Consider the following 27,659-nt stretch of genomic DNA (forward strand, 5'->3'; position numbering starts at 1 on the left):
CTACAACTTGACATCTGCAAGGAGCTCCATACAGTCCTACACCACCAGCATTTCATGGTGGTCATTCCAATTGGCCAGAGGTGCTCTACACTGGAACGGTAACCACCCGCATGGTGATTGAGTTCCTGAACTCATTCTTCTCCTACTGGGGAGAACCTATGGCCATCACAACAGACAATGGCCCTCAGTTCATCGCTGCAGAGTTTACTTCCTTCAAGCACATCTGCACAGCGTTCTACCACCCTGAGGTGAACGGTGGGGTAGAGAATCTTAATCAGACACTGAAGAATGGTATCAGAGCTCACAAACAGTATCTCACAAAAGCGAGTAGACCTCTCACATTTCTGCAAATATTTCATGATATCTTTTCATGGGACAACACTGAAGAAATGACACTTTAATACAACAAAGTAATCAGTGCACAGCTTGTATAACTGTAAATTTATTGTCAAAATAACACAACACACAGCCATTATTGTCTAAACTGCTGGCAACAAAAGTGAGTACACTCCTAAGTGAAAATTTCCAAATTGGGACAAATTTTTCCATTTTCCCTCCCCGGTGTCATGCAAATTGTTAGTGTTACAAGTCTGAGGAGAGCTGCTTTCGAGAAATGTGTCTTAGCAATCAAGAAAATCTGTAAGGGAAAAAAATCCATCTGAACCTACATGTCCCATGTGAAAAAATAACTTTGAACTACTCTTAGCAGCTACAACTGCAGTCAAGTGTTTGCGATAACTGGCAATGAGTTTTTCACATTACTGTGGAGGAATTTTGGCCCACTCCTCTTTGCAGAATTGTTTTAAATCAGCCACATTGGAAGGTTTCCGAGCATGAACTACAGCATCTCAATTGGGTTCAGGTCTGGACTTTGACTAGGCCACTCCAAAACCCTCATTTTTTTTTTTAAGCCGTTCAGAAGTGGACTTGATGGTGTGCTTTGGATCATTGTCCTCCTGCAGAACCCAAGTGTGCTTCAGCTTGAGGTCACAAACTGATGGTCGGTAATTCTCCTTCAGGATTTGTTGGTAGAGAGCAGAGTTCATGGTTCCTTCAATCACAGCAAGTCGTCCAGATCCTGAAGCAGCAAAGCAGCCCCAAAATGACACTACCACCACCATGTTTCACTGTTGGCATGATGATCTTTTTATCAAATGCTGTGTTCATTTTATGCCAGATGTAACTGGATGCACTCCTTCCAAAAAGTTCAGCTTTTGTTTCATCAGTCCACAGAATATTTTCCCAAAAGCTTTTGGGATCATCAAATGTTTTTTGGCAAAAGTGAGACGAGCCTTTATGCTCTTTTTTGTCAGCAGTGGCTTTCACCTTGGAACTCTGCCATGCATGCCATTTTTGCCTAGTCGCTTTCTTATGGTTGAGCGTGGTTCACTGGAGTCCCAAAGATTTAAAAATGGCTTTGTAACCTTTTCCAGACTGAGACATGTCAATTTTCTTCTTATCTGCTCCTGAATTTCTTTGGATCAAGTCATGTCTTGGGTTCAATATGGCCTACTTCACCTTGTCAGACAGGTTCTATTTAACTGAGCTCTTAATTTGAAAGGTCTGGCAGCAATCAGGCCTGGGTGAGCTTTCCACAATAACATGATTAATTAATCAGTTACCTCATCATTTAACAAGGGGGGCAATTACTTTTTTACATAGGATCATATAGATTTGGATATTTTTCTCTTAACAAATAAAATCATCACAGAAAAACTGCATTTTATGGTTACTTGGGTTATCTTTGTTAAATATTTAAATTTGTTTGATGATCTGAAACAGTTGAGCGTGACACACATGCAAAAAAGAAATCAGGAAGGGGGCAAATACTATTTCACAGCACTGTATATTACAAGGTGCTAAATAAGCCAAGTCAGTTTTATAGGGAGGAAAAAAAATACAATACAAGAAAAGCTCCACATTGAAATGTGAAGTAATAAAGACAATAATTTTACCAGTAAGTGGGGGATTGAGGGCACAGTATGAAGATCATACAGACCCTGCAGTAAAAAATATTGGGTTAAAAAAAAAAAAGACTGTACCGATGCTACACAGAATCGGTATCTTATGTATGTATCTTAAATTTGAACGCCCTAATCAAGTGAACGACAAAAGTTTATACACCTGGTGGCAATTACGATGAGCCCGCAACAGACCATTATAGCATGTGTTTCTGAGTCAGATTTGGGACCCCTGCTTTGGTTTTTGGGGGCAGTGCTACATTTAAATTTCTTCCGTATGTTGTTACACGCCTCGTTTGGGCTTCACCAGTCTGTTCCGAGTTTCTGCAGACAGAATGGTCACAAAACACACAAGCTACCCAAAGAAAACGCACAGCAACTCTTGTTTGTGGATATATGATGTTGCTCAGCCGAAACGATGGATGCCTTAGACATCACTGATCCATACAGCAGACCAGCTCGAAGGACACAATGGATCGTCAGTACTTTGGCTTACCATTATGGACTGGACCGCGGAGTGGAGAACGAAATTATAGTGTTAGCCACCGGCCTGGATCAGTATCTACAAGAGATTTTCCATCATATGGACTATCAAGGCGAAGGCAAAATCCCCGTGGAGGACTTCAACATTTTGTGTGAAATTTTGGGACTGAATAAAGACTCGGAGGGTTCAGAGTGTGTCGGTGTGTCGGACAATTTACCCAGCGAGCTCTCCTTCAGACACTTCCACGCTAAACTGTGCGGTTACTTCAGCACAAAGTCGGGGTGTAAGTATGAGAATGGTCGGCTGCTGGTCGGGAAAGACAGTGAGCACATTGAAACTCAGATCCGCCTGAGGAGCCCTCTGAAGCGGCGAGGGAAGCTGCTTGGTCTGGGCGACGTCCCTCCGCCGTCCGCGGAGGGACGTCACACCTTCGGCTGCAGGCTCGGCTCCTGCACCAAGGAGTGTTATGAAGAAATTGTGGCTCTGGAGGAAGCGGAGGACAGGATCACGAAACTGGAAGACGAGAATACTAGTTTGAGGGAGCTGATTGAGGATATGCGAGCCGCCCTCCAGAGCAGTGATGCTCGCTGTCTGGCACTGCAGGTGAGGGGGGGCATAAAGGGCCAAGGAGATAAGTAACGTCACAAAATGCATTTTACAATAATATTATTCAGCAGGATTATACCCACCCACAGAAAATGTCACCAGGCACACGAGTCCTTGTGTCAGGGTACATACGTACTGTCCACCCCCAATTCCAGCATGTAGTCTGCTGAGCCTTTTCTTGCTCAGGCCGCCAAGACAACCAGCAACACAAAGGGCTTATAACGAACCTATAAACGATAAGTATGCAATTTACAGTCATTTATATTATTCATTACTTATAAAAACCTTTTAAATAGTTTAGCATTTAAAGTAGCAAGCAAGGCTTAACAAGGCAGACAACAAAGGTTTTGTGTCATTAAATTTTAATAAGTAGTTACGTTTGCTATTGTAAATGTGATGAAATTGTTCATATGTCGATTTTGGTCCAGCTGCCAGGCACATCTTATCTAGAAGTAAGTGGTCTCACAGCCCATGGCTTTCAACTAGTGAATTTATTGGTAATAAATTATTTAATAATAATCAATAAAAGTAGCACATAAAAGCATTTGTTCAAACCTCCAAAAAAACGTTCATTCCCCACCCTTTATTAATGACTGGACTGCGGTAGCAAACAGGAGTATCGCAAATTCAAAATTTTAGTCAATGACGTTCATGTCTAGGTTGATTGATGACGTTTAATTGTAGGTATAATTGTGAATGTGACTGGTTGTTTGTCTCTGTCTGTCTATCTGTGTTGCCCCTGCAATGGGCTGGTGACCTGTCCAGTGTACCCCACCCTCACCCAATGTGAGCTGACATTCAGAAACCGATAAGGGGTAGAAGATGAATGAATGATGAATGAATATTAGGCCACATTAGAAAGTTTTACTGAAACCTTAAGTCATCACCCTTAAGTCATACTTTTATTAAACTTTTACAGCTGCAAAAGTCCTGATCAATGAGAAAGTGAAATTCAATATGCTGGAAAAAAGTCATAAAAAGTCAAAAAAAACTTCTATTTAATCAAATCAAATCAGATTTATTTGTATAGCGCCAAATCATAACAAAGTTACATCAAGGCACTTTACATATAGAGCAGGTCTAGACCACTCTTTAGTAAATTATTGAAAGAGACCCCACAGATCTCCCAATGAGCAAGCACTTGGCAACAGTTGCGAGAGAGAGAGAGAGAGAGAGAGAGAGAGCTGAAGTTCATGGAGATGAGCTGTACTACAGAATGCAGGCATTGCAGGAAGCTGGGAGAGACAGAGACTTTGGGAGGGCATGGTTAGTAAATGCAGTACAAATGCTTAGAACTGGGAGAAATACGGATTTTTAAGCAGCATGGTTCTTATCAGTGCATGCAGGGGGAGGGAGGGAGAGAGAGGGGGGGAGGGAGGGAGAGAGAGGGAGGGAGGGAGGGGGAGAGAGAGAGAGACAGAGAGAGAGATGCTCAGTCCTTCCGCCAGTAGCCTAGGCCTATAGCAGCATAGCTAAATAGTAGAGGACTTTAACTTTTTAACTATAAGCTCTGTCATACAAAAAGGTTTTAAGCCTGGTCTTGAAATTTGCTAAAGAGTCTGCACCCCGGACCGATACTGGAAGTCGGTTCCATAGAAGCCTGATAACTGAAAGATCTGCCTCCAGATTTACTCTTGGAGACTCTAAGAACCACAAGTAAACCTCCTTCTAGAGAGTGGAGGGATCGACTAGGACAGTAAGGAACTATGAGCTCTGATGATGATGAGAGTTTTATGTGTTAACAGAAGGATTTTAAATTCTACTCTATATTTTACTGGCAGCCAATGAAGAGCAGCTAACATGGGAGGGATGTGATCTCGTTTCCTATTTCCTGCTAATATTCGTGCAGCAGCATTCTGAATCAACTGATAGCCTTTCAGAGATTTGTTTAGATATCCAGATAGTAATGAGTTACAGTAGTCCAGCCTAGAAGTTACAAATGCATGGACCAGTTTTTCTGCATCATCCTGAGAGAGGATGTTTCTCAGGTGGAAGAAAGCTGCCCTACTGACTTGTTTTATGTGAGGGACAAGGGACATGTCCTGGCCAAAGGTTTCTTCAAGGTTTCTTACTGTGGAGCTGGAAGGCAAACTAATGCCGTCCAGACTGATTAGATAGATAGATAGTGTTTCTCTGAGGTGCTTAGGGACAAGTACAATAGTTTCAGTTTTTTCAGAGTTGAGAAGTAAAAAATTTTTGGTCATCCAGACTTTTATGTGTTCAAGACATGTCTGCAGTCTGACTATCTGACTGACTTCATTTGGTTCATTGATAGGTACAGCTGAGTGTCGTCTACATAACACTGGAAGTTGATGCTGTGTTTCCTGATAATGTTGCCTAGAAGAAGCAGATAAAGCGTAAAGAGGATTGGTCCAAGTACCGAACCCTGTGGGACTCCAGAACTGACTACAGTGCATGAGGAGGAGCTGCTGTTAACATGAACAAACTGATGTCTATCTAATAAATAGGATTGGAACCACATTAGTGCAGTTCCTTTAATTCCAATTTCATGTTCCAGTCTCTGTAGTAAAATATTATGATGTATGGTGTTGAATGCAGCACTAAGATCTAAAAGGAGAAGTATGGATGCTGAGCCATTGTCTGAAGCCATTAGAATATAATTGGAGACTTTAACCAGCACTGTTTCTGTGCAATGATGGGCTCTAAATCCTGACTGAAACTCTTCAAACAAACCCTTCCCATCCAGGTGGTCGTGAAATTGTTTTGCTACAGCTTATTTTGAAGAGTTTATTTTTATTAATGACTCTCCAACTAGAGGTATTTACACAACTCTCAGTCTAAAAACACTTGGGCCGTATTGTTAGCACAAAGAGGTATTATTTGCTTCACCTGCTTAGTCACATATGAGTTTCTTTAGGTCCCTTAGGTCATCTAATCCTCTCTCCCCAGGTTGGACTATGGAAAAGCCACTCAAAGCATAAACAAGATGAAGGCTGCTTTGTTGCCCTCCACAAACAAGCTTTCCAAAAAAGAAAAAGCAATGGGAACCTGAAAAACAGTACCCACAGCAACCTGCAGAACATCATCCACGAGATAGAGCAGCTGCAGACCTCTAGAGACCAGCAGGCTGAGGAAGCTCTGCGGTGTAACCAGAGACTGGAGCAGGAGCTTTGGAGCTCTAAAGAGACTGTAGCTGCTCTGGAGGACTACAATCAAGCTCTGAAGATAGAGCAGGTGGGCATGAGGAGGAAAGTGGAAGAGGCAAGGCAGGTGCTGCTCGGCGGACTTGGTAAAGTGAAAGAACTGGAAGCCAAAGCCAGCCATGTACCAATGCTGCAGCAATATATTCTCCAACTGGAATCAGAGCTCCTCTGCTACAGGTAAAACAAACAAACAAAAAAAAAAAAAAACGCTTCACAATGGTTAGGTAGTACCATGGCAACTTTTGAATCAGTGTGTCAAGTTACAGAGCTTCAGGGTTATGCTACTTTGTGCCACTTGAATTGCCTTTTTATTTTGCTTTATTTGCTTTGACTTACATTGTGGTCATAGAAGGCAAATTCTGCAAATGATAAATTTTGACTCAACTGATGCTGTAGATGTTTGTATGCCAGCTTCTTCACTGTTTTTTGTTGGCACATTCCTGTGTGTCTAGTGCAAAACAAAACAGGGATCCCATTCATCAACTCATTAAGCCAGAGGCGTCCAAATCTGGCCCTTGAGGGCTACAGTCTTGCATGTCTTAGATGTTTCCTGCTCCAACACACCTGATTCAAATGAGTGGCTCCTTATCAGACCACAGCAGAGCTTGATTACGAGCTGATCTCAAACTCTAGGACCAGAGTTGGACACCTCTCCACCTCTCCATTAAACAGTTTGCAGTTAGTGGTATTCGAGGTCAGAAACGCCAGTTGTGTTTAAATAACTATCATAAGGTTGCACATGGACAAGTAGAACACGTGTGTCAATCTCATCGACAACTGTCACCAGTTTTTTTAGTTGATGCATGAATGCAGCAAACCCATTTAGAAAAGATTCTTGCCCTTAATACCACTGCTCTCATTGGTTATTATTTTCCCAGCAGGTGGAAATAGGCTTCCAAAATGGCAATACCGGACCTATCTGAAGTACTAACAAGGCCCGAATAGTGATTTTGAGTGAGAACCAGGCCAAAGCCCAACTGTCATCAAGTATACTAAAATCAGTATTTCAACGGTGTATGATGTCATTTTTATAACTTTAAGAAATGGCCAATTCTATATGTGATAGTAGGAAATAGTTCACATTTAGCTTTTGTCAAACTAGCTGGTATTGAATTTAGAACTGAACCAAATTGAAGACCATATGTTTTTTTCAAGAGACACTGTCCAAAGGTCTGCTGTTATTTCCATGTGTATGTGTGTTCCAGTGCATATATTAATTAATGGAAACAATTGTTTGAAAGAGAGAGAGAGTCTTTTTGGCACAACTAGTCTAACACTTTTGTTTGAAACATTTAATGTATGATGTAATGGCCATTACAGACAGTAAGTCTGTAATGGCCATTACATTAGTCTGCAGTTTAAACACTGTTTGCTACTGACATTAGGATATTGATTCTTTAATGTTCCTGTGACTTTTAATTGATATCTTATTGCTGTCTCAAAGAAAATACTACCCAAAGGTGGGGGAAAAGTGAGGAGACATAGACCAGACACATACATTTATTTTATTCCACACAAGACCCAATCAGCAAAACAGTGTCTGGCAGTTCATTATGTAATGTAAAGTAATTGTAAAGTTATTACATGAGGGTTGCCTTCATGGCTATGATGAATCATTATAATTTATTATTCTCCTAAAAAAATGACTCTATTTACCTTTGGCATCATGCCTGGAAAACATTGCAAGACTATTTATAACATAGTTTATTCCAATTTTCAGCCTTGTTGTACCTTAGTCTATTTAACAGACATTTTGTGTGGCAGGTTTGTCCTGCCAAAGTTTTGCCATGGTGAGGAACTACTCATTTTGGCAGACCTAAGGTTGTAATTGGATTTTTAAAGGACAAATCCAATGCTTTAATGTTTATCTCTGGGTCTGTTGCCTCAGGTCCATATAATCAGTAACCATATAATCAGTGTCTGCAGGTCTGGCTTTCTTAGATAGCAGATGTATCTGGGTGGTTGTGATGCTTTCATGATGCTGTTATTATGGACTCTAAGCTAAAGTAACATGCAACCAGACTTACATTAATAATTTCCCCTGCATTTCTGACTGCATTTCAAAGCCTTTTCACTGCATCTCTATTACTGTACTGACAAATAATTCAATGTTACAAAAGCTTAGACTTGTCAGGAGAGAGGTCCATTGAGTTAGAAGCTCAACAGACTGGGCTTTCTCATCAATCTCTCATCAAGCTCTGTGCCCAAATTAACATTCCCACATAGGCATCCCCCATCCTATGGCTCTTAGCAACCAAGCTCCATGTTTCTTGGCTCTGAAAACCTAAATGCTTCCTCAGTCACACCTCATGAAAGATCACAGAGGAGGACATACAAGGTTCCAGTTTAGATTTTCTTTCAAGTGAGTCAGATACAATGGTTTTTCTTTTTGCCTTTTTATGCCTCATACTCCTGAAGTGTGTGGTTTGAAGTGGACTTGAAATAAAGCTATGATTCCTTCATCTCACTGTCAGAAAAACAGATTGAAAAAGGCAGCAGTTTTGAAAAAATAAAGATGCAGATGTTAGAGATGGCCAAGGAGAAAATTTCTTGTTATTGCTGGAATTGGGTGTAATGCCTAAATTAACAAATATGATATCAACAAAAAAGTAAATATGCATTTTTGTTTTTTGGGGTTTTTTTTTACATTTAGTTAAATGTCCAAATCAAGAATTCAGATTAAAAAAAATATATATATTATGTCTATTATTTCTTGGTTCAGGCATTATAGGTTTAAGTTTAGGGTAAGGCATGGTTGTCAAGTTTGCCAACACATAGATAAGGTTATGGGAAGGTCATGGACAAAGAAACTACATTGATGATTAGCTTCAGTTAGGAAGTGAAGAACGATCTCAGGTCAATATTTCTATCCACATAACCTCCTCCTTACATGCAACTTGTTGCTTTCTCCTGTCTTCCCATCACAATTACTACAGCAACTCGTGGTAACCTCACAATAAAAACTAACTATGAGTCATAATAAGCTGCATGCTCAGGCCATCTATGGGTATCTAAATCAAATCAAATCAAATGTATTTATTTAGCACCAAATCATAACATTGTTACATCAGATCCTTAGCATAAAGAACAATTCTAGACCCAACTCTTTATGGAGTTATGAAAGAGACCCTACAAATAAATAAACAAATCGTAAATATTGTATATTTCTATAATATTGCTGTAGGAAAAACTGGGCTTTTAGCAAAATAAATAACAGTGGGAACTGATTAGTAGTATGCCATGATAGCTAAAGATAACTATTGCAGCAGCAAATATTGAGAAGGAATATGGATCAGAGATGATTCACCACCCCTAGGAGAGGGACGGGATAAGAGAGTGGACTGGTAGAGAAACACAAGAGGGGCTTTATAGGCTTTGTTTCAGAAGAAGGTTTTAAGCCTGATCTTAAACGTTGGGAGGCAGTCTGCTCTCTGGGCCAATACTGGCAATTAGTTCCATAGAAGAGGAACCTGATCTAGCAGATTTACTCTTTGAGACTTGAGGAACCACAAGTAACCCTACATCCAGAGAGTGAAGTGACCCCCTGTGAAAATAAGGAACTATAAGCTCTCTAATATATGATGGAGCTTGGGCATTAAAAGCTTTGTATATTAGGAAAAGGATTTTAAATTCTATTCTGAAGTTAAGTGAAAGCCAATGAAGAGAAGCTAGCACAGGAGAAATTAAATCTCTTTTTCTAGTTCCTGTTAATTTTCATGCTGGATGCCAAGGTAATGCCATCCAGAGTGGTTGAATGATTTGATAATGCTTCTCTAAGGTGCTTAGGGCCAAGTAGAATAACTTCAACTTTGTCTTAGTTCAGAAGCAAAAAATTCCTCTGTCACTGTAAGATGTGCTTGAAGTCTGACCAGTTGATTAGTGTTGGATTTTTGGCAGTCTCTGAAAGAAATTAGTTTGAGTCCCAACTCATGTCACCCATAGCAATTGTTTATTTGATAGAATTTTTCATACAAATATATTGTCTTAGTAAAATAAAGATTCTTTTGATTTAATGTTTTTAAGGTCAGCATGATAACAGAGTAAACATTTTCATGTCAGTGTGTTCCCTTAAGGATTAACTGTTGAATGTAATGCAAGCACCATTGCCAGTGTTTTCTTTAACATTTGATGTTGTATATTTTTCTCATCTAGAAGATCTGCTTTTAACTTTCCATGAATATCCCAGCAGCACTAGTGAGTTCTAAAAAATGTGGTCGTCACTGTGTAACTTAAGAAGTGTGGGCGTTGTTACATAATGTGTGTGATGCTTTGGATTGTTTGTGAGAACATAGGCTGAAGCTCAGATGAGAGTTGCACTCTTGGGAAGAGTTGATTAGGACAGGAACGTTTTTGTCTTACTGTGATGCTCTAAGTGCAAATTTTTGTTTGGTTTTCTTGAGGTTAGAGAGCGTAAAAGTCAGTTAACTCTTTAATACCCTCACTAAGAAAAAAGCAATGGAATAATGATTTCTTTGCATTTTTATTTCCTTGGGGTGATAACAACAAAATAATAAAAAAAAAATGTTTAAATATAGGCCTCTACCAAACGGTTGAGATGACACTTCATGGTAATTGTATCAAAATACATTCAAATATCAAAATGTGCTCTCCCAAATGGTTGAGCAGGACATTAAAGGGTTAAATCAGTCATTGTAGCCTTTCAGGCTGTAGCTCTGTGGACCAAAGGACGAGACATAGAAAGCACAGCAGGAGGAACAAAAAGAAAAAAAGGGGGGGAAAGCACACCATTTGGAGGAAGGGGCAAACACTGACTGCTTGTTCATGCAAGCATGTTTTGCCTTCCACACAACACTTGAATGGTTTCATTCAACTTTCCATTTTCCTTATGAGTTCCACAGAAAATATAGAGTGGAGATACAGAATCGCTCATCAACATGAATGTTAGTCCTCTTTCATTTAGAACTTTTATTATTCTCCTGACTTCATATGTTTCAGATTATAGAGTCCAGACATTTCTAAAGAGCCCACCAAAGAAAATGTGTTTTTAGTATGTAATTTTAAAACCGACTTGCTTACTGACTGCTTTTTGGTTGAATCAGTATGCCTGTAGACTTCTTGCCATGCCTGTAACCCCTGGCCCTCTGATATGTATATGTGTGTGTGTGTGTGTGTGTGTGTGTGTGTGTGTGTATGTGTATGTATGTATATATGTATGTGTATATATATATATATCTGCAAAGGAGTCTGACTTACTCCTCCTGTCGCCATCATCATTTAGCTATTGGATATGGTATTGGTTTGTTGGTAAAGCTACTGGGCTGAGGCTCAGGAGTGGATAGAAAGAGAGAACAGAAACAGGATAGGGAAGACGGGGGCACAAAACAGAATATAAATGAAAATGTCACCACACATCGTGACCAATCACGTGTGGCTTTAACAGAAAAAGAGATGAGCCAGATCATTGGCAAATGATACATCACATCACTTTTGATAGTGGGTGAATGGACTGCTGAGAGGTCTCAGACCGAGACCTTGCATTTTTCCTTGTTTTGCATTGGACTGAGTAGTTGTTTCAGAAACATCTGAGAATCTAATGAAAAATTCTAAATCAAAATCCCTTCTCTATATTTAATTACCACCAAGTAAGATTGTCCACTTCCGGAGGGGGAGAGGATGGTGCGACTGCATGGAATAAAGCATCTGCCTAACGTGTAAATAACATAATATTTTCTTGGGATTCTGTGAACACATAATCAAATGGCAATGAAATCCTAGATGTGGAAAACAAAGCCAATGGCAGCATCAGGATGGAGTAGGTCTTCAGGAACCATTACGATTTATTCGCCCATGACGATATAAAGAGTTTGGTCTAAACCTGCTCGATATGTAAAGTGCCTTGTGTTATGATTTGGCACTATGCAAATAAATCTGATTTGACGATGGCTGCTCTTGGATATATGTGCTGAACTGGGTCCAGCATTAGAGAGGGCAAAGTGCCGAAACCACGCCATCCCGGTGCAGACGCAGATCCTATTTAAATGCGCAAAGCACAGAGGTAAGGGTCTTCAATGAGGTCCAGGCCTGTGCGCAGTCAGTGGTGGAGCGGCACTTCAGGAGGCCGATGGCGTGCTTTGGTAGGATTTTAAAGATACCTGCCCTCAGACGCATCCAAAGTGTGCCGCATTATGACAGCATGTGACATGTTACACAATGTGGCAGAGGAATGGTATCTCCTTTCTGATCTCCCTCCCCTCAACATTATGACTCAGAGGCAGAGCCTCATAATCCCACTTGTCTCCCTTCAAGACAAGTGGGATATGAACAGGGTGCAGGACTCCGTCAGGATGTCATGTGGCGTTTATAAAAACAACTAAAGGTTCATTTTTGCACATAGCCTTTTTATATTTCTGCAATTTAACCATTACATTTCTCATTTGTCTCAACTCCGGTTTTTGATTGCTTTTATTGTCTCCCTTTGTAGCTGCAGGACTATATCGGTGAGCACCTGACCACTCGCAGGTTTACCAGAATAATGTGATTTTTGTGCGCATCGGCACCAGGTCAAGAGCACTAGGCCCTCTCCCAGTTGCAGCCATCATTATTTAATACATACAATCAGTACCACTTAAACTATAAATTACAAACAAGTGCTGTGCCTGAAGGAACCATCAGTGTTCACAGCTGCAGAAACCTGTTGCCACTCACTTTTTTTCCTTTCGTTTTTGATTCCGGTGCTGTAACCACCAAACAGGATGGTCTTTTGGGCCTCCACCTCACCGACAAGTGTCTCCACTTCAGAAAATGTTGGGTTTTTTTTTTGTTTTTAACTTTTTTGCATCGGCCATCGTTTGTTGTCATTATGTCTTATTTTATATGCAGGTTGCATTCATGAGGTGCTTTGCATTGACCATTTATGGTTAAATATTGGCTTATACAGGGCGTGACATGAAGCCAATACAGGTGTGCAAACTTTGGCTTTTGGGTGTAGGTACACTTTTAGTAATGATCATATGCACAGGTTTATAAATGAGGCCCTTGGCTTTTACTGTCACATGTTCCAGCCTGAGTCATCCTAAAGAAAAACTCCTAACTGGGCTTTCCTGCATTTCAGTTAAAGCATTTTAACGTTTGGGAAAACAGACTCACTTGTGCAAACTTTACATTTGCATTTAGTGGCCAATAATTTTATAACGAGGACCTCACTCCTAATGCACAATCCTAGTGCACAATCAATTTCAGTTCAAATTCAGGAATGATTTGACCCTCTCTACGCTGTGCAGTTTTGAACCACTCACATGTAATGAAGTACTTAAAATTATTAATAAATTAAATAACTCAGCAGCTGGGCATGACTAATTCAAGGCTAAGCTTCTTAAGGAAGTAGTTATGTCAATCAGCATGCCATTAACACATATACTTGCTATCTCTTTGAAAACTGGTGTAGTCCCACAAACGACTTGAAAGTAGCTTAAGGTACCGCGACTCTTCAAGGAAGGTGATCCTAGTCTCTTCAGTAATTACTGTCCTATATCAATCTTACCCTGCTTCTCCATGGTCTTGGAGAAGTTGGTCTACGTGAGAGTGTTGAAACATCTCAATGACAACAACAGTCTGTATAAGCACCAAAATGGATTTTGGAAAAAAGACTCGACCTATATGGATGCCCTTCAATCTGTTGACACAATTTATGAGACATTAAGGGATAATAAATTTGCAATTGGCATTTCAGGATTTATCAACAGGCTTTGACACAGTTGATCATAGTAATAAAGTTAGTTAGTTAATATCCAAACTTGTCTGTTATGGTTTTGAGGATGTTGTTATCCATTGGCTTTGAGATTATCTCAGCAACCAGCAGCAATATATTTGTATAGAGGGTACGAATTCCAGTAGAGCTGCAGTTTCTTGTGGGATACCACAAGGTTCAGTTCTTGGGCCTTGTTTGTTTTTGATTTTCACAAATGATTTTGCTGTACAGTTTGATACCGCTCTGCCCATTATTTTCGCAGATGACACAAACAGTTTTTTCACATTGTGACTTTGGTTCCCTGATTAAGGATGCGAACACTATACTTGTGCAAACCTCAAGATGGTTTCAGATGAATAAGCTTTCCAAAAATATCAACAAATCCAATTATATGATTTTCAGACATAAAAACAAAACGTGTCCAAAACTAGACTAACAAAATATTTAGCAATGGCATTGAAGTTAAACAGGTCTCTCATGTCAAAGTTTTAGGTTTTCTTGTTGATGAAAGCCTTACATAGAAAAGCCATATCGAGCTTGTGTACAAAAAATTTAGGAAGTCTTATGGTATAATTAGAATTTCTTTTTTAGTGAATCCATTCTGTCTTTGGGCATTGTATTACAGTTGTACAGTTTCTTTTTCTTTTTTTTTTTTTTTGTTTTGTTGCAAAAGAAATTCAGAAGGGTTGCCACTACTTCCACTCACTCTGAATCATCTGCTCCTCTTTTTAGGCAACTCAAGGTATTATCAATATTTGATATTAATGTGTCTAAGACATGTATTTTTTATGTTTAACTGTATTCATGAGGTAGATTATTTTCTTTGTGTTTTCCACAATTTTTTCATACCCTTCCAGGCAATCAAAAAATATTCTGCATCCTGGCAACAGTTTCATGGAGAACTTCATTTGGAACTTCAGCAGTTGCCTTGGGTTTAATGTACATAAACATTGTTGTGATATGACTGAATTCTCTTGATACATAGTATGGTCTCATACCAACTGCCAATAATTCAATATCTGGACACAGTCAGCACATCTTCTCCTTGACAGTAATAAAGCCAGTCCTCCTCCTTTCTTCTTTCCATTAGTGTCTCTAAGTGAAGCCAGGCGGTTCCACACTGGAATCAGAGATGTTTTGATTCAACCAGGTGACACATGAGGCTATACTGACAATATATTTTCTGAGTCTTCACCAATATCTCCATCTCATCGCGTTTGTTGCGCAGAGAGTTGACATTTCCCATGACGATCGATGGCAGAAAGGGCTTATATCTCCATTTCCTGGCCTAGCACAGCAACCATGAAAACACTTCTTTGTCTCAGCTGGAATCGGGTGGTATCCACGAGATTTGCCCAGTTTCAATGAAAGAAGCTCTTTTGAGTAAAGTCTTCTCCCCACAGAAATATCCATCAGCAATTGACAAAAATAATAAAAATACAACAAAAAATAAAGAAAAAAAATTTATAAATTAAGAGCTGCCAGACTTTGCTGCTTCTTGATGAAGCGCATGTTCTAGAAAGTATTATTATTATTATTATTATTATTAATGTTGTGAAATTTGTTTAGATGTTTTTCATAACTTTGCTTTAGGCTCTTGTGTTGAATTGATGATGTAAACAGGGGCCGGGAATTAATGTCGTTCTCTTTCACGTACTCTCACTCAGGAGAAGGTACGCATTTTTTAGATCACCGACAAAAGTGACTTGTACACGTGCTTATTCCCTCTTTCCTTGGCGTTTCACCCTCGCTGGACGAGATGAGAACTGGCCCGTGTTCACCTGAACACTTTTCTGGGATCCGTGAGAGTCAGCTGTTTGCAATCCTCTCAGCTATTACCTGCAGAGGGAAGGAGGAGTTCTCAGAACGGAGATGCAGAAAACTTCTATGCCCCGTTGTCTACCGATTCAGTCAACCACCCTGTGTTTCATCGCTGCCCCACCGAGAAACCAGTGCCGTCAGTCTCAAGGAACAAGGACGGCGGCATCAGCACCACGCACCGGAGGACCCCCTGCTGGATCTAACGGACGGACTTACCCACAAACTGGTTCGCTCAGGAGAGTGACACAAGTAAGAGGTTGTCTGGACAGAGACGTTAGATTTGTGTGTTTTAACGGACCACTGAGTCCGCCCCCTGCTGCCTGTTTAGTTTTGTGTTCACCACGCTTAACTGTTTCTGTTATTCTATTCGTGATTATTATTATTATTGTGTGTCTGCGCCACCGTGAGTGAAAAGTAAGTTGCTTTGTCAGTCTACAACCAGACAGCGGGCTACAGACTACCATACGGAGAGTCCATATGCTCACTCTCTGTAGACACATCCGACGGTCAGATCACGCGGATATAGCGCCGCCCTATTCCTTTGTTATCCACCATCAGATTTGTCCATCTGCAAAAACGCCTCCGACCACCAGTCGGCACTGTCTACCATTATTAACTGGAACCTTGTGGCAGCTTCTGCCAATTGTTTTCTGTGACATGACTTGCCCTGGAGGCTGCACAATCTTGGACCATGTGACTTGTCATGTGTTCCAAGTAGGCTTCCTTGCCACACTGTAGTTAACCTGTTTGCCTTTACACAGCTGCTGTCTTTATGTGTTTTACTTAGCATTAGTTGGTAGTATAGTATTTGTTGATTGAAACAATTGTTGGCTTTGTTAATTATTGTGGAAGTTAATAAAAGCTATTTGTAGCTTGAAAGAGACTTCTTCTTGTCATTATTATGCATATTTTATTGTGATAGGTGGCTGATTGAGAGAGTCAGAGATTGGACTTATCAGGTCGCCAGTCCATCGAATCAAATCAAATCAGATTTATTTGTATAGCGCCAAATCATAACAAAGTTACATCAAGACACTTTACATATAGAGCAGGTCTAGACCAAACTCTTCATACATTTATTTAAAGAGACCCAACAGATCCCCTGATGAGCAAGCGCTTGGCAACAGTGGCAAGGAAAAACGTCCTTTAAGAGGCAGAAACCTCGAGCAGAACCAGTCTCAGGGGGGGCGGCCATCTGCCTCGACCGGTTGGGTTGAGAGTGGGAGAGAGAGAGAGAGAGAGTGAGATAGGCATTGGAGGGGGGGGGTAGTGTAGGCAGGAACATGTTGCTGTTCATGGAGTTGAGCTGTAATACAGAATTCATGAAATGTGGGACCAGTAGTTGTTGCAGGAACATGGGATGGCAATGAGTCACCACCTGCAGGATGAGGACAGGGAGAGAGAGGAGAGGAACTGGGAGAGACAGAGACTTTGGCAGAACATGGTTAGTAAATGCAGTATAAATGCTTAGAACTGGATGAAACTGTGTTTTTTAAGAAGGATGGTTCTTATCAACGCATGCAAGGGTGGAGGAAAGGAGAGCGAGTGAGACGGAGGGAGAAGGGAAGAGAGGGTGACAGAGAGAGAGAGAGAGAGAGAGAGAGAGAGAAGCTCAGTCCTTCCCCCAGCAGCCTAGGCCTACAGCAGCATAACTAAAGAGTAGAGGGTTAGGGTTAGGGTTAGGGTTAGACTTAAACTTTTTAACTATAAGCTCTGTCATACAGGATAGTTTTAAGCCTGGTCTTGAAAATTACTAAAGAGTCCGTCCTCCGGACTGATACTGGAAGTTGGTTCGATAGAAGAGGAGCCTGATAACTGAACGATCTGCCTCCAGATTTACTCTTGGAGACTCTAGGAACCACAAGTAAACCTCCATCTAGAGAGCGGAGTGGCCTGCTAGGACAGTAAGGAACTATGAGCTCTCTGAGATATGATGGAGCTTGGCCATTAAGAGCTTTATATGTTAAAAGAAGGATTTTGAATTGTACTCTATATTTTACTGGCAGCCAATGAAGAGCAGCTAACACAGGAGAGATATGATCTCTTTTCCTAGTTCCTGTTAATATTCGTGCAGCAGCGTTCTGAATTAACTTGAAGGCCTTTTAGAGATTTGTTTGGACATCCAGATAGTAATGAGTTACAGTAGTCAAGCCTAGAAGTTACAAATGCATGGACTAGTTTTTCTGCATCATCCTGAGAAAGGATGTTTCTGATTTTCCTAATGTTTCTCAGGTGGAAGAAAGCTGCCCGACTAACTTGTTTTATGTGAGGGACAAAGGACATGTCCTGGTCAAAAATTACTCCAAGGTTTCTTACAGTGGAGCTGGAAACCAAAGTAATGCCGTCCAGACTGATGAGATGATTAGATTCTGAGGTGCTTTGGACCGAGTACAACAACTTCTGTTTTGTCAGAGTTGAGAAGTAAAAAATTTCCAGTCATCCAGACTTTTATGTCTTCAAGACATGCCTGCAGTCTGACTATCTGAGTGACTTCGTCAGATTAATCAAATCTAGAATGAACGGCTCAATTAAATAAAAGATCTCTTTAAAGAGGCTAGTAGGTAATGGGTCTAATAGACAGGTTGACGGTCTGGATGATGAAACTATAGAAGCTAGCTCTGAGAGATTCAGAGGTGAAAATGATTCCAGATGTGGAAGAGGCATCGCAGCTGATTCAGGAGTTGCTGTATTCAGTAGGAGATTTTTATCTAACGTAGGAAAGAGCTGATAAATTCTTTATCTGATCGTGAGAATTTTTTCTGTAAAAAAGTTAATAAAATCATCACTGCTTCGAGCTAAGGGGATCACTGGTTCAACTGAGCTATGGCTCTCTGTCAGCCTGGCTACAGTGCTGAAGAGAAACCTGGGGTTGTTCTTGTTTTCTTATATGTGTGCTGAGTAATATGAACTTCTAGCACTGCGGAGAGCTTTTTTATATGTTTTTAGGCTATCTTTCCAGGCTCTGTGTGACTCTTCTGACTTACTGGAACGCCAATTTCTTTCTAATTTCCTTGATGTCTGCTTTAAGGCACGGATTTGGGAATTATACCAGGGAGCCAGTTTCCTCAGATTGAATACTTTCTTTTTGAGAGGGGCGGCATTGTCGAGATTCGAACGCAGTGTGGCCATAGTGCTAGTCACAAGGTCATCAACCTGCGTATGGGAGAAATCCTCATTTGAATTTAGATATGGCATTGTTGGGAATGATGAATACATGTTCTCTTTAAATTTAGCCACAGCTGCTTCAGATAAACATCTTCTATAGCTGAATTTATTCCTAAATGCTGTGGAGCCCATTAAAGTAAACTCAAACGTAACGAGGTAATGGTCAGTCAGGAGAGAATTTTGGGGAAGAATTGTTAGCTTGTCAATTTCAATGCCATATGTTAGAACAAGATCAAGGATATGATTGTAGAAGTGAGTGGGTTCATTCACATGCTGGGAAAAGCCAATTCAGTCTAGTAGGGAAAGAAACCCAGGACTAAGGCTGTCGCTTTCCACATCAACATGTATGTTGAAATCTCCCAGTATAATGATTTTATCTGTACTGAGTACTAACTCTGATATAAACTCAGAAAACTCCAATAGGAATTCTGAGTACGGACCAGGTGGACGGTACACTGTAACTAACAGAACTGATTTTTCACCTTTCCAGTCTGAGTGGGAAAGACTAAGAGTGAGGCTTTCAAAAGACCTGCAGCCAGATTTTGGTCTAGGGTTGATTAATAGGCTTGACTGAAATATTGCAGCCACCCCCCCCTCCTCAACCTGTGGTACGAGGGATATGAAAGTTAACTTGAGTTGGGGGTGTGGCTTCATTAATGCTAACATACTCATCCTGCTGTAGCCACGTTTCAGTTATACAAAATAAATCAATATGGTGATCAGCAATGAGAGCATTAACTAGTAGAGATTTTGATGATAATGATCGAATGTTCAACAGTCCACATTTGATCGCAGTGTTATTTGAGACTGAATTTGTGGCTGTTTTTAGCTCCTCTTCTGTTTAATTTGGGTTTATTAACTTTTCTAAATGTAGGTGGTTGGGGGACAGACACAGTTTCTATAGACCTTAAACATAGACAGAGACTCTATTCTATTCTCGGCAGGTGACCGCTCTGACTGAGGCGCAGAGGAGCGATTTAAACTGCGACTCTGCCTCCTGGTCTCAACTCGGGATTGTCAGGGTTTTGGATGTCTAATAAAATCTGCCATATTCCTAGAAATGAGAGCGGCCCCGTCCACGGTGGGATGGACACCATCTCTCCTAATTAGACCAGGTCTCCCCCAGAAAGACTTCCAGTTATGTATGTAGCCCACGTTGTTTTCGGGACACCACCTCGACAGCTAGCGGTTAAATGACAACATGCGGCTGTACATGTCATCACTGGTCCGATTGGGAGGGGGCCGGAGAAAATGACAGTGTCCATCATCGTTTTAGCAAATGTACACACCGATTCCACATTAATTTTTGTGACTTCCGACTGGCGAAGTCGGGTGTCGTAACTGCCGACGTGAATAACAATATTAGCATATTTACGTTTACCCTTAGCCAGCAGTTTCAGATAAGACGTGATGTCGCCTGCTCTGGCCCCCGGGATACACTTCACTATGGCCGCTGGTGTCGCTAACTTCATGTTCCTCAGAATAGAATGAGAGTCGGCTTTTCAGCGGGTGTGTCGCTGAGAGGGGAGAACCCGTTGGAAACGTGAACTGGTCGGCGGTGAATCGGGGGCTCCTGCCTACGACTATGCCTCTTGTCTCGGACAGTCACCCAGCCACCTTGACTAGATCCCGGCTGCTCGGGAGCCACTGGGGGGAGGAAACTATCTTAGCTGCCGTATGAGCTCGTCTAGGCCGACCCGCACCGGCTACGGGGGGCAGCTACACTACCATAAGTTGGGCTAACTAAAGTGCGGAGCCGGGATTCTAACTCATTAATTTTCGCCTCCATTTCTACCATCATCCTACATCTATGGCAAGAGGTGCTATTATAAAAGGAGGCAGAAGAATAACTACAGATGAGGCACGCAGAACAGGAGAGGAGAGGAGGAGAAGGAGGAACAGAGAGTGGAGACAGAGAGCTAGTGGACATTGCTAATCGGATAGTTTGATTAGCGGAGGAGCAGAACCGGTTATAATCTTTGGAGAAAGGGGAGATATTGACTTTTAAATCTAGTGTTGGTGTGAAAATAATTTGCTGTTGGATTAATCGAATTAATTAGGAAATAGTAGCAGAAGAACAGTGGAAACAACACACAAGATGACAGAGCACAGCAGAGAGCACAACCGCCAGTGACCGGAAATGACGCAACACGCTTACCGTCCGCCCAGGTCTCAGGGTCAACTACGGACAATTTAGAGTCACCAGTTAACCTAGACATGCATGTCTTTGGATGATGGAATAACCGGAGTACCCGGAAGAAATCAAGGTAATCAAGGGTAATGGTGTAATGGGTAAAGGTGTTTGAGGCCCTGCACCAGGGTCAGGATAGGGGGTCATTAAAAATTGGTGGCATGCATATCCCATGTGGCTTGTGTAAAAAAAACGAACAGGAAATTTTCTTGAGAACTGATTGGCCAGTGGGCAGTTTTGTATACCTGCTGAGCTCTTAATCAGAACATAACCTGCTCCAGAGCAGGTTAAGTGTTCCATGTAACTTGCAATGGCAACTGCAATGTTCACTGGACAAACCTAGCATAAAAGAAACACAGCAAAGAAAAGGATTTTGAAGCATTTTACATGCAGATGGATTTGGTTACTTTCTCTGTAAGGCTTTCTTTCTGTTTAGGTTGTTGCTTAGCTATACCAAGAGTTGATGTTGCCATTTGTATGTCTACACATAGTTTAGCACATCACTCGCTCTGCTTGCAACTAGCCCTCCCCCTTTTTTGCCCTGGCACCTTGGAAATATTTCAGATGGACCCAGCAGCCATCTTTTTTGTAGTTTTAATGTCTGCCATTTAGTCTCTCATACACACACAAATGCACACACACCTATAAAGCTCATATCAGGAAAGTACCTGTGTGTTTGTTTGTTCTAATAAATGTTTTGTTTTGATCATTGTTTTGATATCTTCCAGCTAGCTAGATAACCTTGGTTGTAATTTGTTGCTAGGCATGCAGTTTGCATTGTGTTGATCTTTTTGTTTATAGTTTGTTACTGATTCTGTACCTACACATTGTTGACACTAACTGAAAACAGTTTTAAAATGCAAATATATATATATATATATGTATATATTTTAATTTTTTTTGCCTTCTATTCATGTCAAGGGCCTGAAAAAGAGGCTGTGGCCTTTCTACACGATTTGCAGGACAAAGACTGCAACCTCTCTCCAGCCACTGTTGATCGAGTGTAATTATTCATTTATCCATTCATCTTCTACCACTTCTACCACTATCTGTTTCTGGGTGCTGGAGCCAATCTCAGCTCACATTTGTCATGGGCGGGGTACACTCATGGCAGATCACCATTCCATCATGACACAGAGACAGACAGAGACCAACAACCAGTCATACCTACAGGCGATTTCAAGTCACCAGTTAACCTAAACTTGTATGTCTTCGGATGGTGGGAGGAGAGTGAAGTATGCAAGCCCTGCACAGAAAGGCCCCAGGCCAGGGAACCCAACCCACGACCTTCTTGTTGTGGGGCAACAGCACTAACCACTATGCTGCTGTGCTGTGTAATTAGTCACACCAAAAGCCTGCATTTGAAGGTCTTCGAAGGTCGTTGCTTATCTCCGGAGGTATGATCTCAGCTCCTGTTAGAAAAACACAAGTTTCTGCATTCTTGCAGGGTTAGGAAAAGTAGAGCAATACTGTGATAATCATTTTATGTACATTTATTCTAACACATACATATATAGCGTATAGCATTGTCTTAGAGCACAATCTTGTAACAAGAGGATATAAGCACAAGAGCTCTTTTTTTCTTTTTTCTGTTTTTTTTCAGAGACCTGGGCTGTTGCAAACCTTTAAAATATATGTGTTTTTTCTTTTCCTTTGGCAAGACATCATCATCTGGAAACACTTATTCAGTGATTTATTAGAGCCCCCTATCAGATTTCCCCCAACACAAAAAGGGAGACAGCAGGAGAAATATTGGAAATTAAAGTAATAACAAAAGTGATCAGCACAAACAATTGACTCAGTTTTTAAGTCATTCATGTTTATGACCAACAAAAAACTTTGCAGATGAAAAGATGCATGACATTTATTTAATTTTCATTTCATATTTTATTACTGCTTACAACATCACAGGCCTCTACAAAATTATCATGGTGGCTGCAGTTGTGGCTTATTGCATGCTGCCTTGTGTTAATTGTTATGTTCTCTTTTATCTTTGGAGTTGGTTCTGACCAAACCTTTCTCATCTTTGCATATTTTAAGAGCAATTTTCGCTAGTCAGTCAGTGTCTGGGAAAATTCTTATCAGCACTGACTGGATCATGTAGTTTCCTGCAAAGCTGCAGTGTATTGAACACTCTCTTCCCTTTCAGGTCAAAAGTGTCAAAACTACAACTCCCAAACAGCACCAAGGCAGAGAAGCAGCTGAGGGTTGACAGCATTCCAGGCCCGAGACACCGCTTGGATTTTCAAAATGGTGCTGTGACAATGGCTATAAAAAGTGAGATATCTTTTAATATAGTATCTCACTGAATCCAATGCTAATGTCTCTTCAGGGGGATTTATTTTGACTCAAAAAGACAAAGAAGCCCCATATACTTAACCACCAACACTCCTGATAAGTTTGGGAGCAACTGTAGGCCTATCTATCAGGTATCTGCCCAGTCAAGGACACTCCAGCAGCTGATGAAGCAGGAAGTTTATTTCCCCTTCTACCACTTTGCAGTCAGTTTTGGATCTACTTTGACTACCCCTCCAATTACTGCTGTGATAATGGTGCTAATGGTGATTCTTTGTCTAATCATGGTTTAGTGGAGGAACAGCAGTTTCGTTCAGTGGAAGGCTCCCTTGGATGAGGAAGAGGACAAATGGACCGAAGACCAACAGAGGCAGGTGGATTAGATGAAGAGGATCTTGACCAGGCTGCCCTGCTGTGGGGAAAGCCAGTTAGCTAGTGACGCTGATTTATAATATTTGATAGTGTGCCTCTGTTTCAAAACATAGGTAGTGTATGTATTTTATTCATAAATGAATGAAATGTGGAACATGAAATATGACACAAAATACAAAATATGCAACATATAGCAATCGCTTGGCCAACTTAACTTTTCATTTGCAAAAAGGTATCACTATAATCAAGGAAAGTTAGCCTTTAATGTAGCGACAGATGCATGGTGGTAAACAGCAGACATATATATATATTAAACAATAAAACAATCAACTGTATTTGTTAAGCATGTTTCCGAAAAGAAAAAACAGCAGATAAAACAGCATGGAATTAACAATTAGAAAATAAAATAAAAATAATAAAGAGTATGAACCTCAAATATATTTAACACATATTTAACACACACACACGCACACACACACACACACATTTTTTTCTCTGCCATGCTGCTCAAATTCATATTGTGGGAAGAGCATGGCCCAGGTGCTGACTAATTGCACAAACAGGATCCCCAGACTGAATGCATTTGCGGAATGTTTTATTATGTTTGCAGTTAGCCCTCACTATGTAGGTCATTCTCCTGCGCACTTCTGCGTCAGCATCTGTTTTGAGGCCATCCATTCAGTGCCCAGCTCTTGGGCCAGCCGGAGCATGAAGTCCCTTCTGGGGATGTTGTTACCCATGCAGCTCTGGTATAAATCAAATCAAATGAAATCAAATCAGATTTATTTGTATAGCACCAAATCATAACTAATTCAAGGCACTTTACATTTTGAGCACGTTTAGACCAAATGCTTTATAAAATTATTAAAAGAGACCCAACTCAACTCAAATCAAACCCCCACTCACAAAAATCAAGCAACTTAGCCTAATAATTCTATTCATTTTGTCGGTTATATCTGGTTGGTTTCAGCATTAGAATGGTAGAGGTGAGATATCACCTAGAAAGATAGTGTGAAAAGTATGATTGACGTAGGCATTTTAATTGCGGCAGAATATAAAAAAAAACTTCCTCGGAACATAGGCAATGTAGGACAATGGGCATTGATTTGACGTTTAGGATGGATGGGTGAATAAATGGTCATGGATAGATTTGTAATGCAGACGTGTGAATTCTTGTTATGTTCAACTGGACCTTTATGTTCCCATTCAATTGAATACTTATGTCCCATTGTTACTGTGATGGCACAACTGGCATTTTGATTGGCATGCACTTTTACTTTCTCTGGTGTTATTACTGGTGTTACCTTACGTTCGTCATTTAAATAAATTTTGAAAAAAAAAAAGGCTTGGTGCACCATTCTGTTGGGGAGATAAAGGCTGGTGGGGCTTGAGGACAGAGTCTGCCCCCCCGAACTGAACTGAAAGATTTGTTCCCCAATTTACTCTTGGAGACCCTAGGAACCACAAGTAAACCTCCATCTAGAGAGCAAAGTGGCCTACTGGGAAAGTAAGGAACTATGAGCTCTCTGAGATTTGATGAAGCTTAGTAACTATAAAATAAGATAACATACAGCATACAAAGCTCTTAATGATATGAATATTCATGCTGTAGCTTTCTGAATCATTAATTCATTCAATTTGTCACTTGGAAAAGGTTTTGCTTTATTAAAGGGAAGTTAGCCCATAGAAACCTAAATGCACGGTGGTTAACAGCAGACAATTTTAATGAGCTATGAAAGGAGTGATAAATGTAAATGGTGGAAGACATAGGTGCATTGTTGTATGTATAATATTGTAAGCACCATTAGTTTATTTGTTTTGCTGTTAAGTATAGCAAAATGCGGGGGTGCTGCAGCCAATCCCAGCTTACATAAAGTGAGGGTGGGGTCCACCCTGGAGAGGTAGTCAGTCCATCACAGGACAAACAGAAAGAGACGAACAACCACTCACATTTATACCTGCGAGCAATTGAGTCACGAATTAATTAGGACGCTGGGAGAAAACTGGAGTACCCAGAGCAAACCTCTGTAAATGTGGGGAGAATATACAAACAGAGAGGGAGCCCAGGAATCGAGCCTGCGACTATGCCACTGTGAAGGCTAACTGCAAAAACAGAATAAAACATTCTGCAAATGCATTCAGTGTGGGGATCCTGTTTGTTGGAAGTGCACAGCCAAGGTACTGAATATTTGCAAAAAATGTGTTTTGCGTGGCAGAGAAAAAAAAAGTGTGCGTGGTTGTGTGTTAAATATGTGTTAAATATAATTGGGGTTCATACATTAATATTTTCTAATTGTTAATTCTGTGCTGTTTTATCTGCAGTTTTTTTCTGTTCGGAAAAGCGCTTCACAAATAAAATGTATTATATAAATATTCATTGCCATGTTGACATTTTGTAAGTTGCATAAATACACCACAGATAGCATCTCGTTATACAAACCTCTGTTGTAAAATGATAAATAAATGAACCCTGTACTTTGAAAATCAATGTATACATTTTACCTACTGGCGGTTTTAGGTATACAGTGACCCCTGGCGGTTCTAATGTTAAGCCGACTCTACTCATCTGTGAGCACAGCTTCTCTTAGTCTATTACTATCAGCCCAGCATATATCCACCAGCTCCACAGTCACTCCTTTTCCAGATTGTTCTTTGGCTTTCATGTAAGACTCTAACACTCACTTCCTAAATGACTCTCTTCAGCCTCTGGGTCTCTGGAACTGCTTGGTAAGCTTCTCCCGGAATATTTTACCTTCTCCTACCCTCCACTGAGTTCCAAGCAGCATCTATTGATCTTTTCTGCTCCCCTGCATTGGTTACACCTCTATGCAACAGACCCACGAAGTGTGGGCATTCCTTAAGACCTTCTGCTCCTGCTAATCTCCATGTGTTTGTTTATCTTCTGTGGCCACGAATAAACCCATGTGTGCCTGCAGGCCGAAGTTGTCACCTCTAGCCTTCTTATTATTAAAAATGGTGTGCTGCAGGGCTCGGTCCTTGGGGATATACTTTTTACTATCTATATCAATTATGTTTGTCAAAAGGCTTCTTTTCATTTTTACACTGCGGCACTGTGATCTATTGTTCTGTGCCCACCCTAAACCAGGAACTCTGTCAGCTACAGCTTGCTTTTAATACTGTGCAATGTACCCTGTTTAGCCTGAAGCTTCTTTTAAACACTGACAAAACAAAACTCATTACCTTTTCTAAGGCAAAATCCAAGCCAGTGAATCTCCCGTCCATTACTACTTTTCAGGGTTCTGTATCACAATTTAAGTGTATTGGATTTCTAATTGATTATTCACTCTCCTTTAAGCCTCATATTCAGCAACTTGTTAAAACGTTGAAACCTAATTTTTAGAAATAAGGCCTGATTTTCCTTTGAAGCCAAAAAAAGACATGTTGCCAACACTTGTCTTGTTTAATTGTTCTTATGAAACTTTGTATTTGTGCTGCTGCCTATCTTGGCCAGGACTGTCTTGTAAAAGAGATTATTAATCTCAATGAGACTTCTCCTTGTTAAATAAAAAAAAATAATAATAAAATTAAGGTATTTAGCAACTATCGAACAATGTTTGTACTGCATTTGGGTTCTTAAACAAGCCTGTTACAGTACAATCTTGCCAGAACATGGACCCAGCACACACTGCATCACCACAGTCACACCTGGAGAGCGTGGAGAGTATTCTTCAGCAGCACAAGGCTCTGCTCAGCTGGAGCAGCAGCAGGCTGATGCTAGCCAGGAGCAGGAGCTAGCTGCGCTAACCACCCAGGTCCAGCAGCTCAGTGCAGCCCTTTCACAGATGGCAACTCTAGCTCCTTCTGCAGTGCCCTCCAACCCTACATCACTGCCACGCTTCCTGGGCCAGTCTCTGAGTTACATGTGGGAGTC

General features: G+C 40.8%; 1 protein-coding gene across 4 annotated transcripts; it reads left to right on the forward strand.

Annotated features, from left to right (window-relative positions):
- The first annotated feature begins 2,310 nt into the window (after nucleotides 1-2,310).
- efcc1 (EF-hand and coiled-coil domain containing 1) lies at nucleotides 2,311-24,188 on the forward strand. Of its 4 annotated transcripts, none has more exons than XR_003840711.1 (4): nucleotides 2,311-3,048; nucleotides 5,962-6,392; nucleotides 22,022-22,103; nucleotides 23,250-23,288. XR_003840711.1 is itself a non-coding variant. In XM_029501189.1 (4 exons), exons 1-4 carry the CDS (start codon nucleotides 2,380-2,382, stop codon nucleotides 23,730-23,732), a joined length of 1,272 nt encoding a protein of 423 aa, XP_029357049.1. In that variant the 5' UTR covers nucleotides 2,311-2,379; the 3' UTR covers nucleotides 23,733-24,188. The 4 variants fall into 4 exon arrangements, 3 of the variants coding, with proteins under 3 accessions (XP_029357049.1, XP_029357051.1, XP_029357050.1); XM_029501189.1 differs by lacking the exon at nucleotides 22,022-22,103 and adding an exon at nucleotides 23,689-24,188 and having other exon boundaries at nucleotides 23,250-23,377; XM_029501191.1 differs by lacking the exon at nucleotides 23,250-23,288 and having other exon boundaries at nucleotides 22,022-22,504.
- The last annotated feature ends 3,471 nt before the right edge of the window (nucleotides 24,189-27,659 follow it).

This window comes from Echeneis naucrates, chromosome 5 (genome assembly GCF_900963305.1).
Source record: "Echeneis naucrates chromosome 5, fEcheNa1.1, whole genome shotgun sequence".
Classification (NCBI taxonomy): domain Eukaryota; kingdom Metazoa; phylum Chordata; class Actinopteri; order Carangiformes; family Echeneidae; genus Echeneis; species Echeneis naucrates.